The sequence below is a fragment of the Strix aluco genome, chromosome 1 (assembly GCF_031877795.1).
Source record: "Strix aluco isolate bStrAlu1 chromosome 1, bStrAlu1.hap1, whole genome shotgun sequence".
In the NCBI taxonomy this organism is placed as follows: Eukaryota; Metazoa; Chordata; class Aves; order Strigiformes; family Strigidae; genus Strix; species Strix aluco.
In genome coordinates this window covers 96,422,428-96,438,707 of record NC_133931.1, presented here as the reverse complement: position 1 = coordinate 96,438,707, position 16,280 = coordinate 96,422,428, and the positions used below count along the sequence as shown (strand labels likewise).

Below are 16,280 nucleotides of genomic sequence, written 5' to 3'. Positions count from 1 at the left end.
AAGTGTTGGCTAACCAAGGAATGACCTTCCCAAAATAAATCGCTTTTCATGCTTTTCCTTATTCATTAATCTTATGTTATTGTAATATACAGGAAATTATTGAGTTTTAGCATTTTAAATGTATTTGAAATCCATGCAAGAAAAGTTAATGATAGTGGTACGTGTTTGCTGTCTACATGGTGATAACACCGATTCGATGATATTTATCTTGACTTTTGCTGACTGGAGTTGATTTTTTATTAAAAGGGCAAAGATAAGTCACTTTAACTGAGCAAAAAATCAGTTTCTTATTATAGGCCTAGTAAACCTCAGCATTGTAGAGAAAGTTTTTGCACAGTAAGATTTTATCTATCAAATAAACCTGGACAAATGTCAAGGATTCATCCAATTTAAACTTACTGGATAAAAGAGATCTGTTTTCCCTAATTACTTGAAAAGTACCTGGTAGTAATAGGATAAGACAACGTAGGTGACTAGCCAATTACTTAGTTTAAGCTATTTACATGAATCCATATGCTATAAATTATGTCTAAACTCTCTTGCACTTCTGGAAAAGTGAATAAAATCATATAAGTTTATTTTGAATACAAGATCAGATATGGTATGCTGAGTGACACTTAAAAAGAATGAAACAGTAACTGTACCTTATTTTCTGAAGCAATCTTGACACTAATGCTAAATTACAGCTTGGAAACATCTAGCATTTTTACCTTTATGAGAAAAGGCTTTTTACATATTTAACATAATTCTAGGGAAAATATACTGGAATTATGTATAAAGATATGTACACTGTAACCAAAGGGCATTTATATTCCCCAGTAGAATACTTACAACAATTTTATTGCCATTTGGTGTCATTTTCTAACAGATATAAAATACAGCCAGTAAACAAACTAGACTTTAGATTTAAGCTGACAGCTGTTCCTTCAGAAGCAATATTCAGATATTTAATCTTAAGAATACTGAATATTTTACAATTGTTTGAGCAAACTATACTTTTAGCATGTGAAGGACTGTGTGCTTTTATATACAGTTGTTGGATCTGATAATGACACTAGAAAACCACCTTAGAATAATCTACACATTTGTCGCTCCCATATATTCCCTGGGCAAATGAACAAATTGCCTCATGTTTTATTCTTAATTCCACAAATTCTTTTTATATACACAATGTTACTATGAATATTGGGCCCTATTTTTTCCCCGTATGTACATAAGCCATACAGTTGACTCCAGTGCAGTTTATGCATGTATCTGAGTGCAGATTTTCTGGCTCTAACTTCATTAAAGGAATAAACTGGCCAAGTTTACTGCAAAAGCCCCACATGCTGTTTTCATAAAGAGTCTCACTGCAGTGGTCACTAGAGATTTATGGAGAAGAGAAAGAGGGAGGACTGCTCCAGCTCAATAACTGAGGCTGGTACACTACCTAATAGTTTCATCATCATAGGGCTTCATCATCTCACCAGATCCTGCAGAGGGATCAGGAAAGCTCTGGCCTTTCCAAACCGTAAACTGACTCAGCTGAGGTGAGTGGGTGAGGACTTCTTGACTGGGGAGAATCTGGGCAAAGGTAATTATTTGGTGTAAATTCACCCACATTAGATGGCTTCAGCAGCATCATGCCAGGTCATCCACAAACATGGCCAGTTTATGACAAGTTGGTTTCTTGGAGATCCTGTAAAAGCAGGGATTAACAGCAAAGGTTTATCCCTTGTAAGAGTGATTCCACCCACATTAATGCATGCATGTGTGTACATACTCCTGGGCTGAATAGGCTTCACCACATGCTGCCCTCCTAATTCTGAGATCTAATCTTGTCCCATTGAAGACAACTAATATTTGGAACTGCGTTCAGCAAGAGGATGATCCCTCTCAACATTGCATTGAGATTCTGTTGGGTATCATACATGATAAAAGTCAGCTAAGGGATACTCCCATGGGCATAGGCAATCAAATCAGTACAGCCTGCAAACTTACAGCCCTTTTGTTGAGGGTCATGGCAGCATTGCTAGTTTCTCTGCAAATAAGAAATAAACCAGACTGTTTTAAGTTATCTTTACCAGTATATATTTCTCCTTTAATGCCATAATTCAATTAAAGATAATCAGTTTAAGAAATAAAATCGTTGTCCAGACGGGACTTTCCACTCCACTGAAAAGAAAAAGAGTTTTCCTGGAGAAATCTTGCATTTGCATGCTTTTCTCTTAAATTGATCCATCTCATTTCACATGTGATATGTGTATCCTGTCCTGAAATGGACCCAGTCTCTTGCTCCTTGCCCTTGTGATGGCTAAGCCACCGCATTTACTGCAGATGAAGATGATGTGCACACTGTGTCTCAGCCGAGGAGAAGTTACGTTTCCATACCTTCTGTTTCAGGTTGTTTACACTTTCAAGTATAAGTCCTTACTTTTTTCAGTAAATTGAGATATAGTCTTAAGTGGAAACTGTGTCTATTAATTATTAATCTATTAAGGTCAACTACAGTCAAGGCTATGCTGCTGCATGCAACAGGATGGAAATGCAGGAGGCAGCCTTGAAGCATGTGACCATTTCTCCCCTCTCTAGTTTTCTTCAAATTCCAGGTTTAATACACTGTCCACCCCAGAAACTCACAGTGCTATGGGGAAAAAGATGTATTTCCATCAAGACACCATGTCCTGCTTATCTGTGGTGGAGGCTGTGGTCCAATAGAAGGACCATGAAAGTGATGAGACAGGACCATCACTGGGTCTCCGCAGGATGCACAGAGTTTTAGATAACCAGAAAATGACTGAAATAACCTACACTGCAGCATTATAGCCTTGTTCTGTATATGAAAACACAATTTTAAATCATGCTGGCTTCTTTATTACTGGCAGAAAACATGGGGTGAGGAGCAAGGGTTGCACACCTAGCCAACACATACGCATGGATATTTACATTTATTTTTCCTTGGAGGCCTAAGAAGTTAAACCTAATTCCTTTGGATGTTCATAGAAGAGATGGGAGCAAGTCCAAGTGCATCCATTCAGTCTGAGCCAACGCTTATGGGAAAAATATTGTCCTATCACTGTAGTTGTGCTGTAAAACAAACGTCAGTGCTGATAATTAAGGGGTACTTTAAAAGTGCTATTTTGTATTGAAACACTTCCCTTTTGGTTCCAACTCACTTTAAACACCCAGATTTACTGTATTTTCAGTGATTTTCTGAATGACTTTATGCTGCAAGGGTAGAACTACTGATTGCTGCAGAAGGTATTTTGTATTCTTACATGCTTATAATCTTTATTCATCTATCACGTAGTTTTACCTGAATCAGCAGTAAAATCTCTGAAGTCAAAGGATAATTGCCAAAACAGCATTAACTTATTTTTTCTGAATAAAAAAATAACCTTTGAAAAAGTACCTTGCAGCTACACAGATTGACAAAAATGCATCAATTATATTTTTGCTCACTTTATAATTACACTGCAGTAAGTGCACAGTGAACTTTACTACATGGTTGATTAACCATAAGGTTACTGCTATTAAGTCACTATCAAAAACAACAACTTTGACTTTAATCTAAGAACAGAACTCTGCAGAACATCTGATCAAGTCTAAAAAGCTGACATATCCATTCAAACTTTAATTTAAAGTACACAAGTAAATGATAGCACCTTAAGTGTAGCAAAGGGTTTCTGTTGCTTTGGTCAGGCATGCTGGGTACGTGAACTATCTGATTTGAAAGAGCTTTTGGTATGTGTTAACCAACACCAATGGAAAGGCTTTTCCAGTGAACTCTAAATACCCCAGTATCCTCTTTTTTTTCATAGAAACAAGTCTTATGAGGAGTGACTGAGGGAACTGGCATTGTTTAGTCTCAGGAAAAGGAGGCTGAGGGGAAACCTTACTGCTCTCTACAACTACCTGAAAGGAGATTGTAGCAAGGTGGGTGTTGGTCTACCAAGTAACAAGCAATAGGACAAGAGGAAATGGTCTCAAGTTGCACGAGGGGAGGTTTAGATTGGATATTAGGAAAAATTTCTTCACCAAAAGGGTTATTAAGCATTGGAACAGGCTGCCCAGGGAAGTGTTTGAGTCACCATTCCTGGAGGTATTTAAAAGATGTGTAGATGTGGCACTTAGGGACATGGTTTAGTGGTGGACTTGGCAGTGTTACGTTAACAGTTGTACTCGATGATCTTAAAGGTCTTTTCCAACCTAAAGGATTCTATTATTCTATGAAATTAGTGTTTCAACTTCTGGGGAATGAGGATTAAATCTCCAGGTACACCCTGATGACATTTTCACATTTTTTCTCAGATTATTGCAACAGGAAAATATTGCTGTTTCTGTTAGTTCACTGATGCTATAGGCCCCCTTTTTCTTCTGTCTTCTTGACTTTGTATATTACAAAAGTGTTGCTATGAAGCCCTGCTATGATGTTGTACCTCTGTTTGACCAGCCCTGAAGATCATTTATGCCATGAGAGAAATAATTTAGGACAATCTAAACCTGGACTATTTCTTAGTGTAAAAAGAATAAAATTAAAAATAAAGTAGTAGTTGTTCTGTGTAAGTGGTACCTAGCTAAGAAGAAAGAGTAGCCTGGTATGAAGAAACTTGCCTAGGATGTAGGATGCACGAGACCACTCTAATGTTCAGTCACAGTTTTTACGTGAGGTGGGAAATATCCCCTATATTGCCTGTATCCCTATGTTCCAGAGGTAACAGAACTTTCCAGCTTCACAGGATATCAAACCCAGGAGTACAACAAAGATTTTAAAATGCTTCTTCAGACAGATTATAGAAGTATACAGAAATACAATAGAATTTAGAGATTATTCCCATACAAAAACTAGCATTTGTATAATTTATTACAGCTGTCTAAACCAGGTTGAGAATAGTAAAATTCATTAAAACATTACGATATTACTGGAGCAATCAGCTTTTTCCATGCTAGTGTTTGAGTAACAGCAGCTAGAGAGAGGCTCTGTTACTTCTCAGCATCTGAAATTCAATTTCTGTTCACATTTATCCGAGCAACATTTCTCTTATATGGGCACTCCAGAAAGTGAAAACAATTGGAGCCAAGGCACTCTTGTGCAAAATGCCACCCACATGACACAAACTGAGGATCTGACATGCGATGTGGTAACTGCTAATGAACTGAGCTGGATCTGATGCAGTGTCTTGGCTTTATAACCAGTTTCCAGTCCTATAACACATCATCTCCTGCTCATGGCCACAATTTTCTTTGAAGGTCTATTCTTTATTCACTCAAATCTTCTCCATGTGTCAAGAACATCATAAGAAGAAATTATTAAAAGCAATGGGCGTAAAAATCCCCATTCCACTGTTTCACTAAAGCGCTTAGAGTGAGAAAAATTAGGCGAATTCACTTTTCACATGTGTTTAAATTGCTAATCTCAATGCTCTATCTGTATTAGTGAATACATTTACGGCAACTTTTACTTTATAATATTTTGGCAGAACTGCTAGAAAAATTGTTATAAGCCTAGGAGTGGAACTGAACCATGAAAGCTAAACTGTAAGCTGCTGTAAAGCTGGTTTATTAGTATGACAGAATAAAATTTCACACACACAAAAGCTTCTAAGCCGCAATATTTTGAAAGGAAGAAAGAGAGGGGTGGGGAAGTATAATCAAAGTCATCTATATTCCCTCTGATATTTCACTGAACGTTGCCATAATAATATGTTGGTTTTGTCCATTCTGTTTTTCAGGCATTTGGTGATATTACTGGAGAAAGTCTTTTGTGTAATGAAAGAAGTACAGCCCAGGAGTGCGTAAGCAAAATGGACAGCGTGGTGCATACACTGAGGGAGAGAAAAAACAGTACCACAAGGTGGAAAGGTATTATTTTCAGTTTCTGTACCTCGCTGAAAAACCTAAGCATAAAACCATACGAGGGATAGAAGAAAACTGGTAATTTGAAAACACAGTTTCTCTTGGAAGGACTAGGGTGCGATCAGTTAGGGCTGAAATTTCACAGTTGTGGTTCCCCGTGGGTCTTCATCCTTGGGTAGTTTCATAGGTATGTTGCAAGAGTCCTGAATGTTGAAGAGCTGTCATTCACCGAAACATTGTCACACTTTCTGTTCAGAAACTCAGTACAATAATGCAATCCAGAGCAATCTATCTGGAGTAAGGGTCAGCGTTTAAAGTATGCTGAGGGCGGGCTTAAATCAGCTACTTTATATATAATTAGGTATGTGTCCACACATATTGGTCTGAGTGCCAAAGTTCCAATCTCTCTGACTTGCATTGTGGTTTCCACTGTGTACTGAGAGCCACTGGATCCCTCCCAGCACCTAGAGAAGTATATGCAGAGTGTAACATGCCCATGTGCATCAAGCTGCTAAATGAAGGTGCTGCTGATCAAAAGCAGTATCAGGGTGTTCGATGACAGAGAATTACAGAACACACTGGGTGTCCTTAGATGTCACTGTTATTGCAAGGTATCAATTTCCTCTCGTTCCTTACCCAGGATCTCAGTACCAGATCTAACTCCACCAGATCTCTGCACTTAGCTGAGTCCTACTGGTGTCAGTTTTCTGATGCCCCCTGAGGAGTAAAGTTCAGTTAAAAGCAACTTGTGTTACTTTTAAATCCACACTAATCTTGTCTGCTGACAGAGAAACCTTGGAAAGTTCACATGAGCACACAAGACACAGTTTTTCAAAGGAAATCTGATAAATGTAGTGTCTGGGCTCTTGCTCCTGTATCCCTCTTGTTGGGGGAGGGAGGTCATCAGTACACTGTTACCTCTTGTATTTACATCATGTCTTCCTCTACATCTTTTTTTCTAATCTTCAGGAAACCACGTTGTCTCCGACAAGAGCTAATTCCTGCAGTAATGCATAGTCCACAGAGTTATTTACATCCTGATCCACATCCATGGTATGGTTACTGTCTGAGAGGATTTAGGGTTCTGACATCCACACCTCTGTGCGTACAGCGTTGTCCTGTAAATGCTCCATTCATAACTCTTCTGTGGCTTTAACAAGCTTTTCAGTGTGGTGAGCTCACTGGATCAGATCACAGATTGGATCATGCAAATATAAATATTTCATATAATTTTTTTTTCCCCTTCCAAATAGTGGGACATTCCTAGATTTCTCAGGTTTGCTTGTTCCTGCTTTTTCATGTTTGCTTGTATCTGCTAGTGGTGGTGGGAAAAAAATCTCTGATTTGTCTTTCAAGTTTCATGACTAAAACATTGACAGTGTTTTCAGTAATTATTCAAAAAAACAACACTATTGTAATTGCAAAGCTGCAAAGATGTCCAGAAGAGGAACAATGATGGCTTCATGCCACAGGCTCTGTAGCCAAGTCCCAACAGGCTGCAAAATTTACAAGATGCCAGAGAAGATCATTTTGCTGGGGTCTTAACATTGGTCAGTCCTGCTTCCCTGGGAGCTATAGCAGCTTTAAGCAACCTAGAGGTTACCCTCTTGCTTTCTTAGTAGTATTAAAATATTGCTCATTTGTTTGAACCAGTCAGTGTCTATTCTATTTGGCTTCAGATAAATGCATCAGAAATGAAGTCCATGCCCCAAGGGCAAGGACTACGAGGGACAACAGAAGGAGAAGGTGGGAAGGGGAACAAAGGCAATAAAGGTGAAGTCCTTTTTCCAAGGTCACCAAAGTCAGAGGTGAATGCAGAAATAAAGGGCAGACTGCCAGTGCCCTGACTCTTGGTCTTCCCTGCAGTAGGATCCTTTTTGTTCTGAAAATGCAGATGGAAAAGAGAAGAGTCTTACCTTCCTGCTATTTTGAATCATTCATGTATAACACTGTAATCAATTAACATATTAATCAGTGACATTTTTCTAACATGTATGCTTTTCTGGTGCCCCCTTGTTCACACTGGTATGCTAAAACTTTTTCAGATACATTTACCTTTGCAAGATCTTTCCCAATGTCTTGAACATTGTTGATTAGTTTTGAGACTTAAAACTATGGTTCTCATCTGTCTGAATAATCATTAAATGACATTAGGTAACAACTTGGAGGCTTAAATGTCACTCCTGAAAACAGTTTTTCTTTGGGTTTACAAGATAACAATTTGATTTCCACTTTTTTAATTTTTTAATTGATTTGTGTGCATGTGCATATGTGTGTATTTTTATGAGTTACATACAGACAGAAATGGTGTTAAAAATCATCTGAATATATACAAGAAGTGATGTGATTTTTGTGGGTTCTATTGCATCAGATATTACCTGGATGACTTCTCTCTGTCATAACAGGAATAAAATTGCCTTTTAATGTTTGCCTTGCCTGTTGACACTTTAAACTGTAGTACTTAATTTTGAAAAAGAAACTAGCTGAAGATAAACTGTCTAGTCCCAGAATTTTTCTGTGAATTTTTTCTGCTTGAGCAGAGTTGCGCTTTTCATCAATTACTCCAGATGCTGGGGTAATGCTGATTACCCCACAATGAGTGAATGACACAAACAGTGCAGTGGAGGTCACTAGGATTGCTTGTGTACATGACTGTCCTCTGCTATGAGTTAAGGTGGTGATCTGTAACTTACTGCAGTTTCTGGGCAACAGTACCAAGAAGACAGCATGTTGTGAGCAGCATCATACCATGCGCATCTTCTTGTCCTCAGTTTTGTCTTTGAACATGACTGAATGTAATGGTAAAAGTCCCTTTGGGCAATATTATACCCTAGGTTTCCCACCACTGAGTTAAGATATTCCAGCCTGGTTCTGTGAGATTTTGACTTCAGTTGGTAATACGATATTATTTAGTCTGATGGCCAGACCAACTTTACGTGCGGAGTCACCACACCTTCAGTTCTGATAGGACTGTGCTGAATTTTTAACAAATATGAATCTGGTTCAGAAACTTTGTTCAGCATGAAGGACTTGATTGACCACTTTTATTCCCTCAGTTATGTTGGCATGTCTCCACTGACTTTCATCTGATATGCGATGTACAATTCTGCAACAGTACATATTCATGAAAGCTGAATTTAAAGTAAGCTTAAATATTAAGAAAATTTACCTTACATTTTTGCTGAAAATGTATCATCCTACCTATTAATTTTTATTACTTACATTGTATGAGTTCCCATGATTGTTGGTCAACATACACTGGGTGGCATTGGCTTTGAAATTGTTTTCTGAAGTGTTCTTTTCAACAACGTCATCCATAATGTTCAGTTATATTTGGATAGTAATTGCCTGTCTATGCAGTGTTCCTTTACAACAATTTTCTCCTGTGTAGCTATATATATGTAGTCATTACTGAAAAGTGTAAATAAAGAATCCTTTTAGTGGTGTAGTTTCCCTGGGTACCTACTGTGCTCTTATTATCTAAAACATACTCCCCATCTGTAGTTCTGTTCTATTAAAGGATAAAGACATAAGTATGAATTAAAAATTAAAATGCTTGTTGTAGATTGGAGAGCAAGGTCTATTAGAATATATCTGGTGCTAGGCTCACAGTACAGTAGATAGATTATACTGAGCACCAGTTAAGCAAGGGGATGAAAAATGAGTGATTTTCATCATTCAGTTAAATATAGTGCTAAGTGGTATGTGCTAGCATTAAAAGCAAATTACTTAGCACTTCACCAATCACAGCATGAGAGCATTCCATTGGAAGCAGTATTTCCAGTGATGCTCAGTCCTCAGTTTTATTAAATAAATCAGCTGTTAATGCTTAAGGAAGCAGTTGAAGACGTATTGCTATGGTAATAAAAAGATTGAAAATGTAAAAATAAAGAGAAGCAGTACCTCATTTCAATTAAATGACCTAAGAAAACCTTGCTCTCTCAAAACAAAAGTGCTAGTGGATCTGTAATATTTGCATCTCCTGTATCTTTTTTAGGTCTTCCTTTCTTACTAATGAATATGACCTTTCTTTTTTTTTCTTCTTCTTTATAATGACATTTTTTTTTCCTCATAAATCTGCTGCCATGTCACTGAACATTTTGATGAGCTTTTCTGATTCCCTCTTATATCTCCTTGATAGGATATTATTATCCAGTAATCTAGAGATGGGGAGCCTGATCCTCATCACAGGTACTTTTTGGCTACTCAGTTAAAGACAATGGAGATGTGAGAATTTACACCAGAAGAGGTTTTGATGTTGAGGGCTACCTTTATATCACGTAGCAACATTATTTCCTCCACAGCAACAGGCATTGGGAGACATTCAAATCTGCTGTCCAAACTCATGGAAGCTATGGGAAGTCATAAACCTTTTTAAGTCTCAGACCATTCCTAAGGCTCCTCTTCCTCCTAAACAGGAGTCATCTGGCAGGAGTCACACAGCAAAAGTCCTGGGAATGACACATGCAGGAGATGGCCCAAGGTCTGAGCCACAGCTGTATCTTCACCAGCAAGATCAAACATTAGAAGGAGAGAATATTACAGTTCAGGTACCAAAATTACAAGATTAGGGAGACTATGCATAAAGCTATCTTGATTCCTTCATTTTTCCCCTAGTGTCATTCTTTGGGGAATCCTATTTTGAGTTTTCTTATGACTAGGTTTGAAAGCTGTTTTCTTTATAAAGAGAAAAGGGTAGGAAGTGAGGGACAAAAGCAAGAATCTCCTGTCAGGACAAAATTACAGGAGCTCATACATGGAGTGAAATACCACTTCTTCTGGGATTCTTTGTAAAAATGACAATCAGTTATTTTCTGTGGTCAGGGGAGGATGGATAAGGTGCAATCAGCTTTAAATTTCTTGCAAATATTATTTCTTTCTGTTTTTTGGAGACAGGGCAAACAACCATACTCAAGGCATAAGTTAGATATAGTTAATCTATTTTTAGTACAAAGATTGGCTGGAGATGTTTTAAGTTTTCTTCTGGCCCTACATTTCTGGGGTTCTGTGAAAATTCTGAGATCTGACCAAAGCAGGTACCTTTTCCATTTGTGCTTAACTTGTGCTTAACATTTTAGTGAAATCAGTGTAGTCCTATACAGCAGAAGTCTTTTCACTAATAGTGTAGGATAACTATGTTGGACTTGAAAGAAATATTTTGTAAAATCTTGATTTATTTCAAAATGTTTCCTTGTGAAAAAAATTGTCAGTCTTTTACAATGTATGTTCTAAAACAAAGCATTTAAGCAATGCTTCCTTCTCTTGGTGCAGGAGATTTTCATTCTCATTTCCCTATCTTCTACTTATGCACTCAGAAGGTTTTTTTTTCTTGTTTTACAAGATCTTTATTCAAAGTACTTCCTTAAACCTTAACACACATTCTTTTTGGTACCAATATAACATTTTCTTCTCAAAATATTTAAGGACGTGATATTTAACCTAGTTTTCAAAATATAGAATTCCCTGTTTCATTTTCTTGGCTGACACGTAATGGTTCTGATGCATCTTTTCTGGGTATGCCAATCCTGTCATATACACTAATATGAAATAATGACACAAGGTTGACTTAACTAGACATAATAGGCCATATTTCTAAAACATTGTGTATGGGAGGGTATATGCACAAATCTTTCTACTTGTTAATGAAATTGGAGAAGTTCCTCATCTGCACTACGACATATATTTATAATAGCCTCCTACTCCAAAGGCGCAGAGTCCTTACATAATAAAATAATAAAAATAAAAAAGGAAGGACTCCGCATAACATTGTTTCAGGTAAATTTTAGAACTTCACCCTGCAATGGAAAACATAACCACATTGAATTTGGATCAATAGACAATTATCATTGCATGAACGTGTGTATGTGTACGCTCATCTGTATAGAATGATAGCAGGACAGATTTCACTGGCAAGGTTCTGTATTTTAAACCTTTTCAATGTTTTGTTATCCATCTGTTTAAGTCTTTATTTTCTATTTTTGAATTAAAAATCAGTGTTTGAAGGCTTTTGTCTTCTTCCACACATATTAGCTTTGAATATATCAGAGAACAAACTTTTTCATAGAATCTTTCAAATTAGAGATGGAAAAGTCTAAAATTTTAATGGTCTCATCACTTTTTTTTCTTTAACAAGTGGTGGATAGGAATTGGTTACAGCCTCCTGTTTTCCCATTATTTTTTCATGTTTCCATTTAGAATCACTTATATTTTGGGTCCAAAAATTACACTGGCACTGGAAAGCTTACCACATTACACTGACCTACTAACAACTGTTAAATGCTGGTTTTCCTTATGAATCAGTGGCCTTATGCACATAAATCCAGCTTATCAGGAATGCAACATTTTACTCAAGGCTGGGGCTGTACTTATAAACCGAAGGTTTGTCTGTGTTCCTCTGAGAGACAGAGAGATTTTACAAGGAATGTTGAAAGAGCTGGTACAGACACAACTTGGTCCAAAAAGAAAATAGCGAGACCAGGTTAAGAGCTGTTGCATTCAGGTTTCTAATTTTTAGCTTTTCTCTTCTACCCTTGCTATTGCTGTGGACACAAGCTCTCCTTTGAGTGCAGCTGTGCCGCCTGAAGAGATCATCTGCAGCTGCTTTTTCATGCAGAAGCAGCTCCCATGGGAGATCTCCCTCACCCATTTCAGGATGAGCAGCAAATACCTTCTGTTCCAGACATTCAAGCTTTGCAGGGACATTTTATCTAAAACAGATGAGAGAGGATTCACATGAGCAACTCCACTAGCAGCTCTGAGCACAGTCATCATTTGAGAGAAGGGTGGTGAGGACAGGTGGGGATGATGCTATTAGTCCTTCATCCAGCACAGCTGCAGCTGAAGTGGATTTCTTCTCTGTGTCTGTCTGTCTGATTTAAAAGTTTTTTTGCAAATCCTGCCTGTGTTTCTTACTTGACTACAAATGTTGTGAGTGGTAAGACAGATCTTTAGGGTGAGCGTCCTCAAAGATGGCTGGGTGGTTGGGAATGAAACATGGACTTTAATGCTTGTTTTAGACTGAGATTAAAAAATGCAAGAAGTGTATGCATGAGAATGTGCAAGGAAGTAACACTAAGAGACTACATCTACATTAGCAGTAGTACAGGGACAGTAAGAACCAATCTGTAAAGGAATACAAATGGTCCTGAAGGTCTGGCATCCATGCCACACAGGTTGTGGGGGTTTGCTTCAGACTAGTTGTAATCCAGTCCTGTGGATTTAACACTCCTTAGGCACTGGAGTAAAATAGTTTATTCCAGGAATAAATTGGAACAAACTTCCAGTCTAGTTTCAGCTAAGAAACCCAGTGAATATGCCCCAAGACTGCCACAGTGTGAAGCAGAAAGCACAGTAAATGGAGACACTGGTAAGATTTGTCCCAAAAGCTCATCTAAGACATTAATGTAGAAACCTCCAAAATTACCCATGCCACCTCGTTTGGGAGCAGGCAAGACACAAAATGTCCATCTAACGGATCAAAGTTGATGTTTGTCCACTAAGGGAACCTGCTCAGCTCTATGGTGGCTTATGCTCCCAGCACTACTAGCGTTGTCAGCAAAGTCATTAAGTTGCTATATGTTTTCAAATTCATAAATAATCCTACTAAGGTATTAACTTTCTCTTTAATATTTCCCTATCCCTGGTGATATGTGATCTCTTTCAGCTTTGTCAGGTTATGGGGAAGGCAAGGGGAGCATTAGCCCCACTTAGTTCAAGGCTTTGTCTATCCAGGTATGTGACAAACATAAGTTAGATAAGAATGCATAAAAACTAGGCTTTATTTTTAACCACATAAACATATTTTCAAACAGAAAAGAACCAGCTATATTTTATGAGGTTTTAGTATTATTATTATTCTTTCAGTGATATACTCTGCTGCTGCTGTTTTCATAATTCCTTTTGTCTGCTCTGAGGGAGAAATTCAACCCATGCGTAATCTACAGCTCATGTACCTTGGGGTAGAAAATAGTACTAAAATGGGAGTTGCCAACCAACTTCAGACTTAACAACACTGAAGAAGGAATGGAAGCCTTTGCATCCTCCCTGAACACAATGGACATTACTCTAAAAAAGTGAATAGACTATTGGTTATGCCTTTGGCTTTCTCTAGTATGTTTGCCAGCCGCCCTGCGTGGCTGTACCTAATTATGTGTGCTGGATGGGGAGTCCCGTTCATTCCTCAGGCTGCAGCCCTCTGCTGCCCACTCAGCTGGGGCATACGCAGCCCTAGTTGTTATATTCCTGGATAAGATGAAACAAAAAGATGCTGTGGATGATACTGCTTCAAGTGAAGGACCCAATTGGAGGACTTCTCAAGGCTTCTGATTAGATGGGACATGAACAGGAGAAGAAAGGGGCCTTATACAAGGTCAGAGCTTCGTTGACAAAGGCTACAGTGTTTTTACTGGATTTGCAATGTTCCTGAAAGGGGAGTGATTTGCCTGGGTAATTAGGTCAGAATTCTAATAGTTTGTCTTCCTTTTATCCTTGTTATGTGGATAACTCAGATTTATTTTTTCTTCTCCATAGACTCAGCAGTACAATTTCAAAATTGACATGGTGCTTATCAGAAGTTAGTAATTGGATAGTGGAACCCATTTGTTTGATAAAACTGAACTGTTCATTTTTGGTTTCTAAAAGCTAATAGGCATTGTTCCTTCTTTGACATTTGATTTTAATGGCTGTAATGTTGCTCCTGTCTCAACAGCTATATGTCTGGGTATTTTCCTTGACTCCACGCTTTCTCTGCAGGCTGCAGGAGAGTGTTTTAACTCTTTAGCTTCTGGCATCTGTGGTAGTTTCCTCACTCCTCCAAATGCTGCTATAACCCACAGAGCTATCAAAGGCAAAGTGCTGGGATTCAGTGGTAAATTAAAGCTGAAGGTAGAGGCGCAGTGTTTCCCAGGTCTGCATTGCTCTAGTGAGTTCAGAAATAGTGTAATCATAAAAAAATCTTCATTATAGTTTTGCGCCAATGTGATCCTATGAAAGCTGGTTTACTTTAGTGAAAAAAGGGATGTGTAAAACTCCTCTGACTGTATCATTTGCTGCTGCTGGGGTTCTCTGAGGTACCACTTTTGTTACTATAGGACTGGCTTATTGCAGCTCCTTTTTCTTCGGCCTTTAAGCAAAATCAATTCATGAACTATGCAACACTGCTTTAAGGCTCTTTTTATGAGACTAGCCTAATCTACATATGGCATTGTCCCTACTTTACAGTCTTTTAATTGGCTACAAGCATCTTACCATATTGATTGAAAAATTCTTCTTGTTACATTTAGAGCTATAGCTAATTATGATCTTTCTTCTCTCCTTGTCTTCTTGATTTGTAGTTCACATCTCCTTCTCAGGAGCTCCCTCCTTTCTCTCCCAGCCCAGAGTGTCCTCTACTGGAACTCATTCCCACCCTGGTTTCATAAAACTTCATGTCTAAGCTGCTGCTGTTAGAAAGATAATGAATAAGATGAACCACTGGGACTGGATGGCAAATTCTGCTTTCCAAATAAATACTGGGCAGCTCTTGATAGTGTCATTATGTTAGCTAAGATTGGATGTGTAGAAAATATTTCAGTAGCGAAATAGAAAATATAAATTAAAAAAAAGATTGACCCTATTTTGTGTAGTTTTATGGGGACTAAAGAGAGGTTACATGGACAAGTTCAATCAGTAAATAAAATGCATAGCTCCTTACTGTTAAGTAAAGTACAGTAGAATCCTTACTGAAAGGGCTGTTAAAAACAACAGTTGTCACTCTCAATAACTGTAAACATGTAGCCAAGTTAATTCATTAACTTATTATTATGAAAGGAATACCAGAAGAAAATGCTATGATGAAGTATTATTTTCCAGAAATCTGACTGTAGTGATTTCTTCTAGATTATGATCCAATGATCCATGAACTTCTAACTCCTGTAAAAAAAAAGTATTAAATAGTGCAGAATATCCATCTTATTTTTAAGACTGATACGTCAGATTGCTGTACAATCCTCACTGCTGATGTGATCAATGGGAAATCTGTCTAAGCAAGAAAGATATGAAATGGCATGCCACACTGTGTCATGAGTAAAGCTGATTGAAAAAATTCTAGTTGACACCCTGTGTCACAAACTGGGGGGAGAAATTTTAGCATAATTCAGGATAATTCTCTCAAAAGAGAGTTATTCCAAGATCTGGAAAATGTTGTCATGAATCTCTCTGGAGTAAAATGTGTGAATTATTTTTAACATTCGATGTCTTTAATATCAATACTTCCTTCTTTTATGCCTTATTTTATGCATTTAATTCAAATGAGAGCAAATATGTTCTGGCTGAATCTCATATATATATTGTATATAATAGAACTATGATTAACTGTATGAATAATTACCAGTTGCAACTAAACAATTCAGACAGATAGTTTCATTAAGAAAACAACATGGGGTCATTATAAGGTTCTGGTCACTGCC

At 37.7% G+C, this 16,280-nt stretch overlaps 1 protein-coding gene across 1 annotated transcript in view; it reads left to right on the top strand.

Moving 5' to 3' along the window:
• LOC141929914 (uncharacterized) overlaps positions 1-6,956 on the top strand; it is a 128,232-nt gene extending 121,276 nt beyond the window's left edge. The window contains exons 15-16 of the mRNA XM_074840323.1: positions 5,712-5,841; positions 6,805-6,956. Of these exons, the coding sequence (XP_074696424.1) occupies positions 5,712-5,841; positions 6,805-6,833 (159 nt within the window). The 3' untranslated portion in view covers positions 6,834-6,956. The remainder of the gene's footprint in view (positions 1-5,711; positions 5,842-6,804) is intronic.
• Positions 6,957-16,280: the final 9,324 nt, after the last annotated feature.